Source organism: Cibotium barometz, chromosome 1 (assembly GCF_041138505.1).
Source record: "Cibotium barometz isolate CiBa-2024 chromosome 1, ASM4113850v1, whole genome shotgun sequence".
Taxonomy (NCBI): domain Eukaryota; kingdom Viridiplantae; phylum Streptophyta; class Polypodiopsida; order Cyatheales; family Cibotiaceae; genus Cibotium; species Cibotium barometz.
The window spans coordinates 28805411-28824424 of NC_141046.1; the positions used below are offsets into that span (position 1 = coordinate 28805411).

Sequence of the window (19014 nt, forward strand, 5' to 3'; positions counted from 1 at the left end):
TTTCTATGGATAGGAGCATTGGTGGGCTCGGTGTTGAAGACTGGCCCCACAGTAGCTTCAGTGGTGGCTAGAGCAGCTGGCCTGCCTTCAGTCAAAATTTTGGTTCCTCACATCTGTGGAGTTTTCGGGGCTCCCGAACCAGTGTTTTATATGCAGGCAGGTCGGCCCTCGCAGGAGACCCCGACCTTCACCGCAGCAGCTGGCCCCCGATGGCCCGCTTACAGATGCGGCTCGGCAGGCAGCCTCCGGGACACCTACTCAGCCCACACAGACCTCGGATTGGTAGCCTGGACAGGGGCGCCGTAGAGGGAGACAGCCACAACAGCAATGCCCAGAGACCGATGCAGCAGCGGTCAGTCTCAACATCACTGGGTTCCAGTGAGGAACAGCTTTGCTCCCCTCCAGGAGGAGGACCCCAGCACAGACTAAGGATCAGGAGATGCCAGCACCCCCTCCTTCGCCCCCACCCCCCCTCCCGCCCCGCTTCCACCTTCGCCTCCTCCCGCTCCCGCTCCCGCTTTGTCAGCGGCTCCTTCCCCACCCCCTTCTCCCCCCCCTCCTCCCCCTCCGCTCGCCTTAGCTCAACGCGAGGCCCTGGCAGTATCCTGGCGCTCACCTGCAGTCCGGCGGGCCTTGAGCACTGACCTTGCTCGAGCACCACAGAGGAGACCTACCATGCCAATTCGGGCTTCACAGATATCCTCTATCCTCAGTCGACTGAGTAGTCTCGACACTAGACAGCGCTCGGAGGCTTTTGACTACTCCTTCACACGGCTTTTTGGAGCGGAGGGCCCCCATGAGCCAGCACCCATCAGAGTTCATGTGGTGATACCTCCGGCCCGAGGGAAGGAGGCACTTGATTTAGCGGTGACCTTCTCCTTCCCTCTCTATGGCGCTAGCGACCGGGAGTGGACTCTGGATCTCGCTCTTAGCATTTTGAAGACTCAGGCAGTTGAGTTTTCTCACCGTGTGAGCGATCTGGAGATGACAGACATGATAGGCCGACTCTGGGAGCTAGCTCATTTCTTTGATACCGGGAGTGCGGATGCCTCCGGGATTCGACATTTGGTGGTTCGCATAGTGGCAGACCTAGCACGCGACCCTCGTTATGTATGCATACACGAGGTTGCTCTCTCTGAGCGGGAGGCAGTCGCCATGGGACACAGCCACTGGCGCCTGATCCAAGATTCTTGCAGCACACCGGGTGGGCAGATTCGTAACCGCTCGGATGGGGACTATTCTCCATCCAAGCCGCTTACTAAGGCCCGCCGTATGGCTGAGACAGCCTCCACTTCAGCAGGTCATCCATGATGATCATCTCATGGAATGTACAGGGCCTTGGCGGCGCACACTATGTACGTTATCGTGGTTGCTTGAGGCAGGAGCTTTAGAGATGCCTGGTTGGGGGCAGTATTGATATTTTGATGATGCAGGAGCACCATTTGAGTGAGAGCAGGATTCGGAGATATGGTTCGCTGATGCCTGGTAGATGGGACACATTTTGGTCTGCAGGGTTTGGCACCTTGGGTGGGCAGGGAGGAGTATGTATGGTCATTGCGGATGTATGGCGGCGGGCCATTGTGGATCGCGGGGTCATTGTGCCTGGTAGAGCGCAATATGTTATTCTGAGGATGCACGATGAGCACTTTGGTGTGCTCAATGTCTATGCGCCCAACCATGCTAGTGCCAGAGCAGAGTTCTGGACCCTTGTTACAAATGCATTGCCCGAGGCCGCACATTGGTGTGTCGGGGGAGACTTCAACATGCTTGAGGACCCGGCCCATAGGGTGGGAGGCAGTCATGTTACAGTGCACGGCACGGAGCTTGCAGCTTGGAAGTGATTTTGTATGACACTGCGGATCACTGATGCATGGCACCATGAGGCTTTCTCCCGTTCTCAGGACAGTCTTAGTTTTTCTCGATCGGATCGCCGGCAGGGAGGGACTAATCTATCACGGATTGATCGCTTCTATGTGGGCGACAGGTTCGGAGAGCGTGGTGGCTCCGTTGGCATTCTCGCTGGCACCTCTTTTTTAGACCATGCGCCAGTTATTTTGACACTTGAGGAGAGGACACGGGAGACCAGCTTGCAGTTGAGGATCCCAGAGAGGATACTTACAGATTCCAGTCTTTCTGAGGACATTGAGAGGATATGGCATGAGAACCAGAGCTCTGACCTGGATGTAGCAGGCCAGTGTGCCCAGGGACTCATCGAGCTCAGCTCTTTTTTGCACGTTGTAGCCTTGACACGGCTGGGAGAGACACGAGAGCAGGAGCGTCGCTTGAGACGTAGCCTTGCTTCGCTCCAACGCCTTCAAGAGCAGCAGCCTACATGTGAGTGGGTCCCAGCTGAGCCAGGCACGCCAGGAGGTTAGAGAGGCAGAGGAGCAAAGACATGAGTTCTACTATCATCGCCAGCCCTCTCAGTGGACGCAGCTTGGTGATAGAGTGACTGGGGAGTTCTTTGAGATTACCGGACCCCGCCATGCTCGAGCAGGAGTACGCCAGCTCAGGAGGCAGGACAGATCGTTAGCCACCACTGAGCTCGGGGAGATTAGAGCCATTGCCACTGAGACTTGCTTTCAGCGGAGCCAGCCGCGGAGGCACGTGATGCTTGCAGAAAGACTGTGTGGGCCCATGTGCAGAGGAGGTCGTATGCGCACAGTTCTAGGTGAGCCTCTTTCAGAGGATGAGCTTGTTGAGGCTTTGAGGGTCCTTCCGCGCCATAGTTGCCCTGGGGAGGACGGATTGACGCCTGTCTTCTTTATGCGCTATTGGGACCTTTTGGGGCCAGGCCTCCGCAGGCGCTTTCAGTATGTTTTGGACACTGGGGTGATGCCACAGAGCTTTTCAGAGGGCTTGATCTTTCTTATCCCCAAGAGGCAGGGAGTGTCAAATGATATTCGGCATTGGAGACCTATTACGATCCTCAATATTGTCTACAAGGTCCTGGCAAAGGCCTTGAGTTTGAGGATCCAGCCCTTCCTTGGGGAGCTAATTCATGCTACCCCGACAGGATTCGTCAAGGAGCGCAGTATCCTTGACAACATTTTCACCTTCTGGGAGGCGATGGCCCGAGCTAGATTTCTCGATGAGGACCTGGTCGTGATGCTTCTCGATTTTGAGAAGGCATACGATAGAGTCGATTGGGGTTTCTTAGAGGGCACTATGCTTCGCCTGGGTTTTGAGCCAGTCTGGATTCGAGGAGTGGCGGCTCTATATTCCACAGCTCGTAGCCAGGTGCTGATGGCAGGAGGACGGGGGCTGAGTTTTGAGTTGACCAGATCAGTCCGTCAGGGGTGCCCTCTCGCCCCGTTTCTCTTTCTCTTCATTGCTGAGGCTATGAGCATGTATCTGACAGCAGAGAGGTTGGTTTGAGAGGACTCCAGCTTCCGGTCCGGGGTAAGGACCTGCTCGATTCTGAGTTTGCTGATGACACGGGATTGTTTTTGCATGGCCAGGAGGCCAATCTTCAGAGGGTCGCTACAGGTTTTTGGTGTAGCTTCGGGAGCATTGATCAATTGGCGCAAGACAGTGGCCTTTTGGATTAGTAGCGCCCCCCCCCGGCATGGAGCCAAGACCCGGGTTTTAGATGGATTCCTCCTGGCACAGCAATGCGGTATTTGGGATGCCAGATTGGACTTGATTTGTCACCTGAGCAGTAGATCGCCCCGCTTCTTCTGAGCATTCGGAAGAAGCTTTTGTATTGGAGTACAGCTCGGCTATCCTTGGCTGGGAGGGTGGTGGTGACAAATCAGGTGCTTTTAGCGACCATGTGGTACATCACGTCTTGCTGGATCTTCTCGAGCTCTTGCATCAGCCAGGTATAGAGGCTGATCAGGAACTTTCTTTGGTCTGGGCGGGATGGTCAGCCAGCCCGGGCTAAGGTTGCTTGGCCAGTTATTACTCTTCCGCTAGCCCAGGGGGGCTTGGGCATTATAGATCCAGTTGATCAGAGTAGAGCCTTATTGGGGAAGCTTATTGTTCAGGGGCTGCTTCCAGGCGCGGAGCCTTGGAAGGAGCTTCTTTGTCAACGACTGTAGGTTAGGGCTCCCCCAACAGGGGGCACTTGGGCACCAGAGATACGATGGATCTTCATAGAGATGAGGAGGACAGGCCTCAGTAGAGGATGGGAGGACAGATTTGCCTTGAGCATCCTGCAAGCTTGGGAGCTACTGAGACCGGGGCTTTCTTAGAGACCTCCTACTTGTGATGAGGAGCGGGCCAGACAGCCGCTCATCTGGAGCCCCGCGGTACGCACAGAGCAGGGTCATATGCTGGGTTCTCGACCTCATCTAGCCTGGGGACCATTGGCGAGACAGGCCCAGCACGCAGTTTTGGAGACTGGCAGGCCTTCTACAATCTCCCAGAGGAGATCCAGGTGGAGAGGCTGAGTCACTTCAGAGGGGGGCTGATTATGAGGGATGACATTTAGGAGGCACTCACTGAGGAGTGGTTCACGAATCACGCCTTTTGAGCCAGCGGCCCCACGGTGGATGGGAGCCTTTACACAGTTGGAGATCCTGATTGCTGTCAGAGCTTGCACTGAGGATGGTAGATGCCTCTACTATGAGATCCAAGATGAGGGCAAACTTCAGAGAGTGGAGGCGGAGTCGCCTTTGGTTGCAGAGTGCATCTTTCAGAGGATACGAGTAGTGGCCGCCGCTTCCCGGAAGTGGCATATTGATCCAGACCCTGCAAATGTGGACTCTGATTGGCACATATGGGCATATGTTGTGCGTCCCTTGGCCCAACTCCAGTGGGACCCTGCCGAGTACGAGTGGCATGATCCTTATGCGTCCCCCGAGGCCACAAAGATCACCTTTTTCCAGTACATTGTTTGGTTGGGGAGGCATATTTTGACTGCGAGGAGGATGGTCTCTCCAGCTGCATCGGAGCATTGGCGGCCCTCTCACAGGAGTTCCTGGAGGATTTTTGGACAAGGCTCTGGGCTAGTCGACAGGCACGCAGGATCTCAACTTTCCAGTGGCTGGTTGCCCACAGGGGCTCTGCAGTTGGCACTTGGCTTGTATACAGTGGTCTTCCGGCGGCCTGCATCCGATGCGGCCACCCATTGGAGACACAGAGACACTGCCTATGGGACTGTCCACAGGCGCAGCAGATTTGGCTGAGGATGCTATGCATTTTGGCCCCTCTCTCTCCAAAGGGCATGTATACGTGGGGTGCCGCTGCTTGGTCGACTTCGTCAAGGCCTGCTCTGGGATACGAGACGGAGCAAGACAGCCAGGCTATCAGATTCATTAGGGGCCAGCCTCGCCTTGTTCCTTCACCGGATTTCTCGTCCGCCGGCTGGACACAGGAGAGGGATCTACAATGGGAGCTCCTCAGCAGCCTCACCATATGGTTCACCTGGAGAGCCCGGTGTTTCAAGGCCTTTGAGGGGAGACTGGAGCCACCAGCAGAGACTGTTCGGGGGATTTGGCAGGAGTTGATCCACACCCTGCGAGGACAGTATGACCGCATACGGGGCGACTCGGATGTGGCGATCTTGCGGCGCCAGGCCTTCCACACCACTTGGCGCAGCGGCCCCTTCTATACCCTACACACGGGTACCCCCGCTGGCATTACAGGCCACCTGTTTGGATTTTTCCCCCCTCGTATTGTATGATATAGCCTCTCAGTTAATTGTACTGATATTTGTACTTTTTTGCACCTAGGGAGAGTCTCCCTAGCTGCCTTGATTGGATCTCTGCTCTGCCTTCTTATGAGCAGGAGAGTTTTTGTAGCCCAGCGGGCGTTTTTTTATGACTAATGAAAGGATCTTTTCTCGGAAAAAAAAAAAGCAAGGTCGTAAAGCCATAAAAGCAAAGCATAAAAGAACAAGCATAAGTGGTTTGTAGGGCAGTATGTCCACGCCTCTTGTGACCAGCGTGCGATGCTGAGGCAGAATATCTCCTTGACCATGATTCTGATGAGGCTGAAAGTGATACATGGTTTTATTTTATATCACCCGACGCCTCGAGATTTCAGACTTTCCTGCCATATTTTTTTTTTTTTTTCGAGAAAAGATCCTTTCATTAGTTATGTAAAAAAAACGCCCGTAGGGCTACAAAGGAGATCTCTCCTGCTCCTAACAGAGAGAAGAGCAGTGAATACATCATGGCAGCCCGGGAGACTCTCCCTAGGTGCTGCAAAATACAAACATCAGTCTAGAGGACTGAACGGCTAAATCATACAATGGGGGGGGGAAAGAGCCAAACAGGTGGCCTGTAGTGCCAACGGGGGGATCCCGTGAGTAGGGTGTAGAACGGGCCGTAGCGCCAAGTGGTATGAAAGGCCTGGCGCCGTAAGATCGCCTCATCCGAGTCTCCCCGGATGCGGTCGTACTGTCCTCGCAGGGTGTGGATCAACTCCTGCCAAATCCCTCGAACAGTCTCTGCTGGTGGCTCCAATCTCCCCTCAAAGGCCGTGAAGCACCGGGCCCTCCAGGTGAACCAGATGGTGAGGCTGCTGAGGAGCTCCCATCGTAAATCCCTCTCCTGTGTCCAGCTGGCGGACGAGTAATCCGGTGCCGGAACCAGGCGAGGCTGGCCCCTAATAAATCTGATGGCCTGACTGCCCTGCTCCATCTCATAGCCCATAGCAGGCCCTGACGAAGTCGACCAAGCAGCGGCACCCCACGTAAACATACCCTCTGGAGAGAGGGGGGCCAGAATACGCAGCATCCGCAGCCAAATCTGCTGAGCCTGAGGGCAGTCCCAAAGGCAATGTCTCTGTGTCTCCATAGGGTGGCCACATCGGACGCAGGCCGCCGGAAGACCGCTGTAAACAAGCCAAGTGCCAACTGCTGAGCCCCTGTGGGCGACCAGCCACTGAAAAGCTGAGATCCTGCGGGCCTGTCGACTAGCCCAGAGCCGAGCCCAGAAATCCTCCAGGAACTCCTGTGATAGTCCCTGCAATCGCCAATGCCCCGCTGCCGCTGGAGAAACCGTCCTCCTCGCCGTCAAGATATGCCGTCCCAGCCGAACAGTATACTGGAAAAATGTGATCTCTGTGGCCTCAAGGGATGCATAAGGATCATGCCACTCGTACTCTCCGGGGTCCCACTGCAGCCGGGCCAAGGGGCGCGCTGCATATGCCCATATGCGCCAATCCGGGAGCACGTCAGCAGGGTCGGGGTCAATATGCCACTTCCGAGAAGCGGCAGCCACTACCCGAATCCTCTGAAAGGTGCACTCTGCAACCAAAGGCGACTCCACCTCCACTCTCTGGAGTCGGCCCTCATCCTGAATCTCATAATAGAGGCATCTGCCATCCTCAGTGCTAGCTCTGACAGCAATCAGGATCTCCAACTGTGTGAAGGCACCCATCCACCGTGGGGCCACTGGCTCGAGAGGTGTGAACCACTCCTCTGTAAGTGCCTCCTGAATATCATCTCTCATAATCAACCCCCCTCTGAAGTGACTCAGCCTCTCCACCTGGGTCTCCTCTGGTAGACTGCAGAAAGCCTGCCAGTCTCCAAAACTACGAGCTGGGCCTGCCGCTAAAGGTCCCCAGGCTAGACGAGGCCGAGAACCCAGCATATGACCCTGCTCTGTACGAACCGCTGGGCTCCAGATGAGCGGCTGCCTGGCCCGCTCCTCAACACAAGACGGAGGCCGCAGAGAGAGCCCCGGTCTCAGTAGCTCCCAAGCTCGCAGGATACTCAAAGCAAATCTGTCCTCCCATCCTCTACTGAGGCCTGTCCTCCTCATCTCTATGAATATCCAGCGAATCTCTGGTGCCCAAGTACCCCCTGCAGGAGGCGCCCGGGCCTGCAGTCGCTGCAAGAGGAGCTCTTTCCAAGGCTCAGCGCCTGGAAGCAACCCCCGAACAATAAGCTTCCCCAATAAGGCTCTACTCTGATCGACTGGATCTATAATGCCCAAACCGCCCTGAGCCAGCGGAAGTGTAATAACTGCCCATGCAACCTTTGCCCGGGCTGGCTGACCGTCCCGCCCAGACCACAGAAAGTTCCTGATCAGCCTCTGTACCTGGCTGATGCAAGAGCTCGAGAAAATCCAGCAAGACGTAATGTACCACATAGTCGCTAACAGCACCTGATTTGCCACCACCACCCTCCCAGCCAAGGATAGTCGAGCTGTACTCCAATACAATAGCTTCTTCCGAATGCTCAGAAGAAGCGGGGCAATCTGCTGCTCAGGTGACAAATCGAGGCCAATCTGGCATCCCAAATACCGCACTGCTGTGCCGGAAGGAATCCATCTAAAACCGGGGTCCGGACTCCATGCCGGAGTGGGAGCACTACTGATCCAAAAGGCCACTGTCTTGCGCCAATTGATCAATGCTCCCGAAGCTGCACTAAAAACCTGGAGCGACTGCTCTGCCCGAATAAGATTGGCCTCTTGGCCATGCAAAAATAAGCCCGTGTCGTCTGCAAACTCTGCATCAAGCAAATCCTCCCCCCGGACTGGGAGCTGAAGTCCTCTCAAACCAACCTCCTCTGCCGTCAAATACATACTCATAGCCTCCGCAAAGAAGAGAAAAAGGAAAGGGGCGAGAGGACACCCCTGACGGACTGATCTGGTCAGCTCAAAACTCGGCCCCCGACCTCCTGCAATCAGCACCTGGCTGCGAGCTGTGGAATACAAAGCTGCCACCCCTCTGATCCATCCTGGCTCAAAGCCCAGGCGCAGCATAGTGCCCTCTAAGAATCCCCAATCAACTCTATCGTATGCCTTCTCAAAATCGAGAAGCATCACGACCAAGTCCTCGCCAAGAAACCTAGCTCGGGCCGTCGCCTCCCAAAAAGTAAAGATGTTGTCAAGGATACTGCGCTCCTTGACAAATCCTGTCTGAGTAGCATGAATCAACTCCCCCAGGAAGGGCTGGATCCTCAAACTCAAGGCCTTTGCCAAGACCTTGTATACAGTATTGAGGATCGTAATAGGCCTCCAATGCCGAATGTCATCCGATACTCCCTCCCCCTTGGGGATAAGATAGATCAAGCCCTCTGAAAAGCTCTGAGGCATCATCCCAGTGTCCAAAACATGCTGAAAGCCCCTGCGGAGGCCTGGTCCCAAAAGGTCCCAATAGCGCATAAAAAAGGCCGGCGTCAGTCCGTCCTCCCCTGGGCAACTATGTCGCGGCAGGACCCTCAAGGCCTCGGCAAGCTCAGTCTCTGACAGAGGCGCACCTAGAACTGTGCGCATATGGTCTGTGACCCTCCTCTGCACATGGGCCCACACTGTCTGTCTGCATACATCTCGATACTCAGTGGCTGGCTCCGCTGAAAGCAAGTCACGATAAAAAGCAGTGGCAATGGCTCTGATCTCCCCGAGCTCAGTAGCTAACGATCCATCCGGTCTACCAAGCTGGCGAACCCCTGCTCGCGCATGACGGGGTCCAGTGATCTCAAAAAACTCCCCAGTCACTCTATCACCAAGCTGCGTCCACTGAGAGGCCTGACGACGATAGTAAAACTCATGTCTCTGCTCCTCTGCCTCTCTAACCTCCTGGCGTGCCTGGCTCAGCTGGGACGCCACCCACTCACATGCAGGCTGCTGCTCCTGAAGGCGCTGTAGCGAAGCAAGGCTGCGTCTCAGCCGTTGCTCCCTCTCGCGAATCTCTCCCAGTCGTGTCAAAGCTGCAGCGTGTAGAAAAGAGCTAAGATCAATGAGTCCCTGGGCACACTGGCCCGCTGCATCCTGGTCAGAGCACTGACTATCATGCCAGATCCTCTCAATGTCCTCAGCGAGACTGGGGTCTGCAAGTACCCTCTCTGGGATCCTCAACTGCAAGCTGGGCTCCCGTGTCCCCTCCTCCAAAGTCAGTATAACTGGCGCATGATCTGAAAATGAGGTGCCAGCAAGAATGCCGACGGAGCCCCCTCGCTCCCCCAACCAATCGCCCACATAAAAGCGATCAATCCGAGATAGATTAGTCCCTCCCTGCCGGCGATCCGACCGAGAGAAACTAAGACTGTCCTGAGACCGGGAGAAAGCCCCATGCTGCCATGCATCAGTGATCCTCAATGTCATACAAAACCGGTCCCAAGCTGCAAGCTCCGTGCCGTGCACTGTAACATGACTGCCTCCCACCCTATCTGCCGGGTCCTCAAGCATGTTGAAGTCTCCCCCAACACACCAATGTGCGGCCTCTGGCAATGCATCTGTAACCTGAGTCCAGAACTCTGCTCTGGCACTAGCATGATTGGGCGCATAGATGTTGAGCACACCCAATAGCTCATCATGCATCCTCAGAATGACATACTGTGCTCTACCAGGCACAATGATCCCTCGATCCACAATGGCCTGCCGCCATGCATCTGCAATAACCATGCATACTCCTCCCTGTCCTCCCAAAGGACCAAACCCTGCAGACCAGAAAGTGTCCCATCTACCAGGCATCACCGAACCATATCTCCGGATCCTGCTCTCACCCAAGTGATGCTCCTGCATCATCAGAATGTCAATGCTGCCACCAACCAGGCATCTCTGTAGCTCCTGCCTCAAGCAGCCTCGATAGCGTATAAAGTGTGCTCCGCCAAGGCCCTGTACATTCCATGAGATGATCCTCATGGATGTCCTACTGAGGTGGAGGCTGTCTCAGCCGTGCGGCGGGCCTTCGCAAGCGGCTTGGATGGAGAGTAGTCCCCATCCGAACGGCTGCGAGTCTGCCCACCCGGTGTACTGCAAGAATCCCGGATCAGGCGCCAGTGGCTGTGACCCATGGCGACTGCCTCCTGCTCGGACATAGTAACCTCGTGAATACTCACATATCCTGGGTCGCGTGCCAAATCTGCAACTATGCGCACGACCAAATGCCGAATCCCGGATGTATCCACACCCTCGGGATCCAAGACAAAATGAGCCAACTCCCAAAGTCGGCCTAGCACATCTGTAACCTCCAAGTCGCTCATGTGATGAGAAAACTCAACTGCCTGAGTCTTCAACGTGCTGAGAGCGAGCTCTAGAGTCCACTCCCGATCACAAGGTCCACATAGAGGGAAAGAGAAGGCCACCGCTGAGTCTAGTGCCTCCTCCCCGCGGGCCGGAGGTATCACTACATGCACCCGGATGGGTGCTGGCTCATGGGGGCCCTCTGCTCCAAAAAGCCGTGTGAAGGTATAATCAAACGCCGCCGAGCGCTGTCGAATGCCGAGACGACTCAGCCGACTGCGGATAGATGAAATCCGTGAAGCCCTAATCGGCATAGGTCTCCTCTGTGATGCTCGAGCGAGGTCAGTGCTCAGCGCCCTCCGGACTGCAGGTGAGCGCCAGGGAGCTGCCAGAACCTCCCGGGAAGGCGAGGCGGGTGGAGGGGGAGGAGGGGGAGGCGAGGGAGGAGGAGAGGGAGCCGCTGCCGAGGCCGGAGCGGGGACGGGAGGAGGCGAAGGTGGAAGCGAGGCGGTGGGAGGGGATGGGTGCGGGGGAGGTGAAGGAGGGGGAGCTGGCATCTCCTGGTCCTCGGTCGCTGCAGGGGTCTCCTCCTGAAGGGGAGCAAATCTGTTCCTCACGGGAACCCAGTGAGGCTGAGACTGTTGCTGCTGCTGCAGCGGTACCTGGGCGTGCTGCTGTGGCTGTCTCCCTCGACGGCGCCCCTGTCCAGGCTGCCACTCCGAGGTCTCTGTGGCCTGAGCAGGTGTCCCTGAGGCAGCCTGCCGAGCCGAATCTGTGGGCGGGCCATCCGTGGCCTGCTGCTGTGGTGAGGGCCGAGGTCTCCTGCGAGGGCAGGCCTTGGCCAAATGACCGACCTGCCTGCAAATGAAGCACTGGTTCGGGAGCCCCGAGAACTCAACTCTCTGATCTATCCACCCCCCCCCTATCCTAGGTAGCTGAATGACCTTAGGAAGGGAGGAGATGTCAGATACCAACACTCTGACCGAAGGTAGCCCAGCTGCTCTGGCCACCACTGAAGCTGCTGAGGGGCCCGTCTCAAGAACCGAGCCCACCAATGCTCCGAGCCTGGAGAGGAGCGGAAGATACTCCCGGCGGAGACCAGGGAAACAAACTGTAATATGGAAGAGGCGCTCTCCCTGCTCCGCCGCAGCTGGGTCAAATCCATGCTGCCAAGGCCTGAAGAAAGCCCGAGCACCCCTGATATCCAGAGGACTCATGGCAAGGACCTTGGCAACGCTCTGGGCGGCCTCGAACTCGATCTGATAATGTCCCCGGCCCAAGAGCTGTACATCAAGGATCTTGCCCACATCTGCAAGAAGGCGAGCCTGAAGTAGATCCCTGATCTCCCCTCTGCTGGGGCGAGTGCCGACTATACGGCAGATGGTGGAGTGAGCCTGAAGGCGTTCCACCTCTGCGGTGAGGCTCGCTTCCTCTTCCGGCGAAAGAGAAAGCCTGATGGGGATGACCTCGGGGGCGGGCGAGGGGGCTGCGGAAGAGTCCCTCTGAGGCGAGGCGGGAGGAGTCTCCATCAGAGTCTGAAACTCAAGCGAAGGCGAGGCGAAAGAGAAAAACCCCAGCAAGAAGCGGGCTGCACACCAAGAGGCGGAAGACGGATGACGAAGAGGAAAAAAACAAAAACCCCAAGGGGGGAAAGGCAGCGCGACAGAGGAAGGGGGGGGGGGGGGGCGGCGAACGCGAGAAGGAGAGGGGGGGGGGGCGCTGCTGAATGGAGGCGGGCGAGAGGAGAGCGAGGAGGCGGGGGGGCCAGCAGGCGGCAGCGGGGGGGGGGTGACGAGCAGGTGGAAGCGGGGGGGATGGCGAATAGGCGGCAGCGGGGGGGGGACAGGCGGAAGCGGGGGGGAATGGCGAGCAGGCAGCAGCGGGGGGGGGGGAAGGCGAAATGGCGAAGAGGGGAGGGGGCGAAACAGGCGAAAAGGGGGGCGGCGCAGCAGCGAGGTAGGAGAGGGGGGGCGCAGCGGCAAGGGAGGGGGAGCGAAGGTGCGCAGAGCTGGGGGGGGGGGCGGGAGCTTCAGCGAGCCTAGTTGCTAAGGGTTATCGAAAGCCAACACTTTCCTGCCATATTTATAGACTCCTTAGTCACTTTATTCCTAAAGGAGAAGATAGTAGCTCCCTGGCAGTAAGGGAACATTTGTATTGGGGCATGTCTATCGCCTAGTACCGCCATCTTATGCGTCTCCCGAGGAGATTTTGACTTCTGGAGCCGAGCCGCTCTATGTACATATTGTAACCTTTATATAAATAAAGAAACGCTGGTTTTATTTGCGAAATATTTTATTGTATAAAGTGAAAAAACAGAAAAAAAGGCAAAAGCAAAAGCATGGATAAGATTTTGGCAAACAGCTGGGCCCTCTTCAAGTATAAAAAGGCTTGAACCTCTCTTGTAGCACCATGAGCAAGATCATTGAAGGAGCTTGAAGATCATCTACTTCATCATCATCATCAAGATTGTGGGAGAGTGCAAGAAGATCATCATCATCGTTGGGGCCTGAAACTCCATCGCCACCTATCTGGGAGCTGCTGCCACTGATTAAAGCTGCTCCCCTTGTGGCGCTTGATCTATTATATGCTGCCACCTGGCTGCCGTACCACCTGCTAGACTGCGTCACTGTACCGCCTGCTGCTAATGGAGCCACCAGCCCGCATCTGTGCTGTCTACGCTTGCCTCCAGCATGTGTGCACCGCCTCCCAGCTTACGGCTTTTGGCAAGCGCTGCCTACTGCTTTTGGCCAGCGCTGCCTACTATTTTGGCCAACGCCGCCTGCGCTACTGGGTTGCACCTGCTAAAGCGCTGCCTGCGCCATCTGCGCAGCCTTAACTTCACTGTTGTACACCACCTGGTTTTTCCTCCAACGCATGTAAGCCGCCACCCAGCCACCTTTTAGGCCAACTCCGCCACCTGTTCTGAACCTCCGCCTGCCACCACCTGCCTGGCTACGCCATCTGAGGCATTGTCCCTTTGACTAGCTGCGCCTCCTGTTTGCGTAGCCTGCGCCATCCTTTCAACGTCGCTGTCATGACCCTGTGTTTTTCTCTGGACAGTATGCAGGTGTGCATGGGGACATGGTGGATAGTGTGAATGGCATCAGGTTGGAGTCAAAAAGTAAGCCCATGTGTGGACAACCCCAAGTGTGAAGGGGGCAAAGATACTTTAATTTAAAAAGGTTTTATAGCCTTTGGTGGGCAGAAATTAAAGTTATAAAAGGTTTTAAAACCTTAGGAGGCCACTAAGCAATATATAGAGGCTACTCCACTTTTGGAGGTCCACGACTCTCTTCTTTCTCTCTCTCTAGCTTTTTGGGAAGTGTGTGCAAGCTCTCGTGCGTGGAAGAGAGGAGAAGTCGACTGCATATGTGGGCTGCTGGTTTTTGGCTGCGCACAGAAGAGCCCGTGTGGATTTGTGCGATTGCAGTACAGTGTACGGCTGCTACAGGTACAGGCGGCGCAGGTCAGGCTGCTGCAGGTACAGGTGGTGCAGGCACGTACAGCTGCAAGTACAGTCGGCGTGGCGGCTGTACGACTGCTGGTTCAGGTGTACGACTGTACGACTGCAGGCATATGTGTACGGGCTGGTACAGCTGGTACAGGCGGCTGCTGTACGACAGTTGATACAGGAGACAGCTGCACACTATTTGGTACGGGTGGCTGCTGGTGTTGACCTGTTCGGATAGGTGGCTGCAGGCGTGTGCTTTTTTGAAGAACGCCGTGTTTTTGCAGAAAGGAGGGGCTGGTTCATAGACATCGTGTCGATGGCGTTCAACTGATGGAACTTTCAGCTTCTCTTTGCTTTGGTTCGGGACTGTTTTGGAAAGGGTTTATGGACTGTTTCGTAGCAGTGCATGTGGCTATGAACATGAGCAATGCTCGGGACTGTTTTGAGATCAGTTTGAGGACTGTTTGTGGGCTGTTTTTGTTTGCCTGCAAATTCAGCTATGTACTTGGGTTTCTGGCTGCAAGTACAGGTCACTTGGTTATGTTTCTTGGCATGGGAGTGATGCAAGCTCGCATGGCTGCGTGCTCATGGAGCAGATTGTTTTCTTCCTGCTAGAAAGGAACAGAGGGACCTACAGTTATGGGCATCTCTATGTTTCCAGATGTTTCATGAGGGAACAGGTAACTAGATGTATGCTGTTGTTGGCACTGTTGTTCAATGGTGCAATGAATGGTTCTGTATGGAAATAGGACGGAAGTTTCAAAGGGAAACAGGCCTAAGGGTTTCATGTGGAAACAGGTCGTAGGTTTCTCGAAGAAACATGTTTTTGGGTTTCTCTAAGAGATAGGTCACATGCAGGCAGAAGGTACAGGAATGGACACATGTTTGGTACAGCCTTGCTACCGATTGGGCAGGGGACAGGGAATCCATGATGACAGAGATGGATAGTACCCTTGGAAGGTAGAGAGGGTTGGTACAGGTGTGTCGAATGTATGGTATGCTGTGCTGTGATACGAGTTCTCTTTTGAGAGACAGTTTGGGAGTCTATGTTGTGATGCAGAAGTACTGGATGTGTCAGGGTGTGATGTTGTTCATAGTGTGAGAGGCTATGGATGGTTGTGGCAGCCCTGATCATGGGAGAAGACTTTTGTATGCAGGACTCAATGTGTGGAAGTGTTTTGATGTGAACAATAGCTGGACTTATTTGTGGATGCCGAGTGGACAAGAAGCCATGATGCAGGTTCTTTGCAGGCTTCAGGGGTTCTACGACTGCTGAGTTTCCAGCCTTATTGTAATCAAAGCTCTTATAATCAATTAAAGAAATACCGCAAGGGACGCCACTGCGTTTTGGGGCCAATCGGTGTCCGTGTACTGTTTGCAGGAGCACTCTAGCTCCCCCTGTTTGTTTTCCTTTTCTAGGTCCTCAATGGCGTTGAAGTGTGTTATGTGCGAGTGTTTGTTTCACTGCCCTTCAGGCCGGTTTGCCGCCCAGATTTGCTATTTGTTGTCTAGCACCCCCAGCCATCTGACAACGGCTCCCAGCTTTTGTGCAACTTTGTTGGGGGTCGTATCTACTCCAAGATTGGGGATCCATCCTACAACTGGACATCATACACTTATCATCTACACATATCTACTGTGTGTATTGTTACAAGCTTGGATCTGGACTCGGACTCGAACTCGGATTTTGGATCTGATACTAGCCCGGTGAGAGATTCTTGTGGGTCATCTCTGTGGTGTGCTCGGCATCAAAAATCTCGTGCCTTGACTTTGACATCGACTTGGGATTCTACATCAGCATATTTGTTTGCTTTTGTATTCATTGGTTGTATTGATCCTAGCTTGCGAGCCCGTGGATTGTTCCTGAATAAATTCCTGAAAGGGGGCGGGGCCTTTTCCTCGTTCAGTGTGTGTGTGTGTTGTGTAAAGCTCCCTAAACCCTTCTCTCTCTCCCTCTCTCTATCTTTATCTCTTGGATACATGGTTGTCATGCCACGCCCCACTGGGCTTACACCCCCTCTCATGTGTCATACACTATGAGGACCAGAGATGTTTAGGCATGTATTTACTGGAGCTTTGTCATCACAGAGAGGTATTGCTGAGGTAGCACTCCAAGAGACACTGCCAGAGAGGCCTCTCCCAGCCCCTCATCACAAATTTCTTTGGTTATAGACTATAATGGCCCAACAAGAGCAGCAACATGACCAGCCAGGTCCATGATGGCCTACATGGATGCGTGAACTTCTGACTCTACGTACATGGGGTGTCACTAGTGAGCATGCACGATCCCTTTTGAGAGCCAGATGCCCCAAACTTCACAGGCCTCATCCCTCCACCTGGCAGCTGCAGATCCAGGATATCGTTCGACGATATGGCGAGCTACCATCACAGAGGGGAGATGCTATGGCTGCTTTGTGTTCTATTTTGGAGGATGGTATCAGTGTGTGATCACACACGTATCATCACATGGGTACTTTAGCTTATGTAGCTAGTTTTGTACAGTTTTTTTTTCTATTCCATAGTATTTATCATGGATACATTGTACTACCCTTGGGTCTTTCGAAGACGTCTCTCTCTCTCTCTCTCTCTCTCTCTCTCTCTCTCTCTCTCTCTCTCTCTCTCTCTCTCTCTCGGCTATGGTGTGAAAAGACTCACACCATCTCTTTCTCTTGCATAATAGTAGAAGAGTGTATTTTCTTCCTTATTTTGACAAGCCTGTCCCACTGTTTTTCATCTCCTGAATTACTGACTCAGAGCCAGGTAGTATGGCACTACTACTAACATTTCAAGGAGTGATTAGTGGGCCAGAAATTCACTGACATTGAAGCGGTCAACCAAAATTTATCAAATTCAATGTGGGAACCTGCATGTTACCTCCTCACCACCGCTAAACAATGTCTAAAATTCTGGCCAATGTGCAGATAACCCGTCAAAAGTGCTGAAATAACTGAGTGCTCAAGTCAATTCAAAGTCTTTTACTTGTGGTACGAATCTATTTTCTTTTGATGTTAAAAAAAATGAAACGAGACACAAAATGCTGTGGGGAATGCCTTAAGGTAGCCAAAGGGTGCTTAAGAACAATGACGGCCATCTCCACCACTTCAAAGCGCTCAAGCTTCTCACAGCTGGACTGGAAAAACTCATTGATCCAGCCAACCACATCAAAGAAAGACCCAAGCATTTTGCCATTTGACAATGGTTTCCTTTGAAAAAGCCCAAATGTACCAAAAAATGAGCCTCAGTATCGGTGCTGGGTGCTCGCCGGCACAGCATGGTATCAGTGATGGTCGCAGCGCAGTGTGATATTGGTGACATGGGTCACGCTCCGCATGGGTTGCAGGGCAGTGATAGCAGAGTGACAGATATAATCATGTACGACCTTGGTGCATAGAAGGACATGGACACAGTCGGAAGAATGAAACGCGTGTACAACCACAGTGTATACAGAAATACCTTGATTCTCCACAGCTTTCGTGACAATGGTGATTCTTCTGGACTGCCAATTCCCAGTAGACTGCCTCCACTCTTTCTCTTTAGCTCCGGTGAGCCTGGCTACGACGTTAGTTCTCCTTCTGAGGCTAGAGCTTGTAGTGAGGAAGCAAGAGGAAGGAAGAGGGGAGAAAGGAGGCAGGCAAGCAGAAGAAGAGAGGGGCATCTTTTTTGCAAGTCCCATAAGGCCCATTGTAGGATATATAGAAAAAAACAATACCGAATGGCCAAAACCCAATACAGATCCAAGCTAGGGAGCAAGGGATTGTGTGTAGTGGGATTTAGGATTAGGCTTGCTGTTACATAACAAAGAAACAGCAAAAGCGATTGCACCTGTGAGCTTCTCTCAAACACAAGCAAGCCACAAGCGGACACAAGCACACACAGGATCGGTAACCGAGGTAGAGTCAAGACGAAACCGGTGAAATCCAGAGAGAGAGAGAGTATATATCTATATATATATATATAGAGAGAGAGAGAGAGAGAGAGAGTATTGTGTCAGGAGATGACGGAACAGTTTTGCGAGCAATCGAGTGGACAGGAGACGTGGGCGCTTTTGAGGATGACAGTGCCAAATTTGCATGCAAGACCACCACCCGTTGCTTTACCATGAACTCGTATCCTAGCAAAACGCAAGGTGTTCCCATGTGTAACGATGCTAAGATTATCGTGTGATGGGTTTAGTAACACAGCACCAAATAACCTTTGAGAACACCAGCAAAACGCAAGGTGTTCCCATGTGTAACGATTCTAAGATTATCGTGTGATGGGTTTAGTAACACGGCACCAAATAACCTTTGAGAATAGCAAACACAGCATCTTGTGTGATCAATGGCTAACCCTTACGTGGAGTTAATTGATTATTTCATTGGCTCACAACCTACCCCCGTCGCGTAACTCACTAGCATCGAACCCGAGCCCCCATAATGGGATCCAACCGTTCTACCACTAGACTACGCTCTCCTAGTCTTATGTGGAGTTAATTGAACATAGAGTATTATAATAATGATAATGTTATTCACAAACATATTAGATAATATGAATATATTTGTTCATACACATGCTTTATAATTGATACTAGTATTGCACCCGCGCGTTGCTGCGGTCGACCAAGGTTCCAGAAAAGAACTATTCCCTCTCTACAACCATCTCTCTCTCTCTCTCACTCTCTCTCACACACACACACACATGCACATGCACATGACCCTCTCC

At 53.7% G+C, this 19014-nt stretch overlaps 1 protein-coding gene across 1 annotated transcript in view; it reads right to left on the reverse strand.

Annotated features, from left to right (window-relative positions):
• Positions 1–18246, reverse strand: part of LOC147641834 (PGR5-like protein 1B, chloroplastic) — a 62173-nt gene extending 43927 nt beyond the window's left edge. The window contains exon 1 of the mRNA XM_086800122.1: positions 17767–18246. Within this exon, the coding sequence (XP_086656248.1) occupies positions 17767–17995 (229 nt within the window). The 5' untranslated portion in view covers positions 17996–18246. The remainder of the gene's footprint in view (positions 1–17766) is intronic.
• Between the last annotated feature and the right edge of the window lie 768 nt (positions 18247–19014).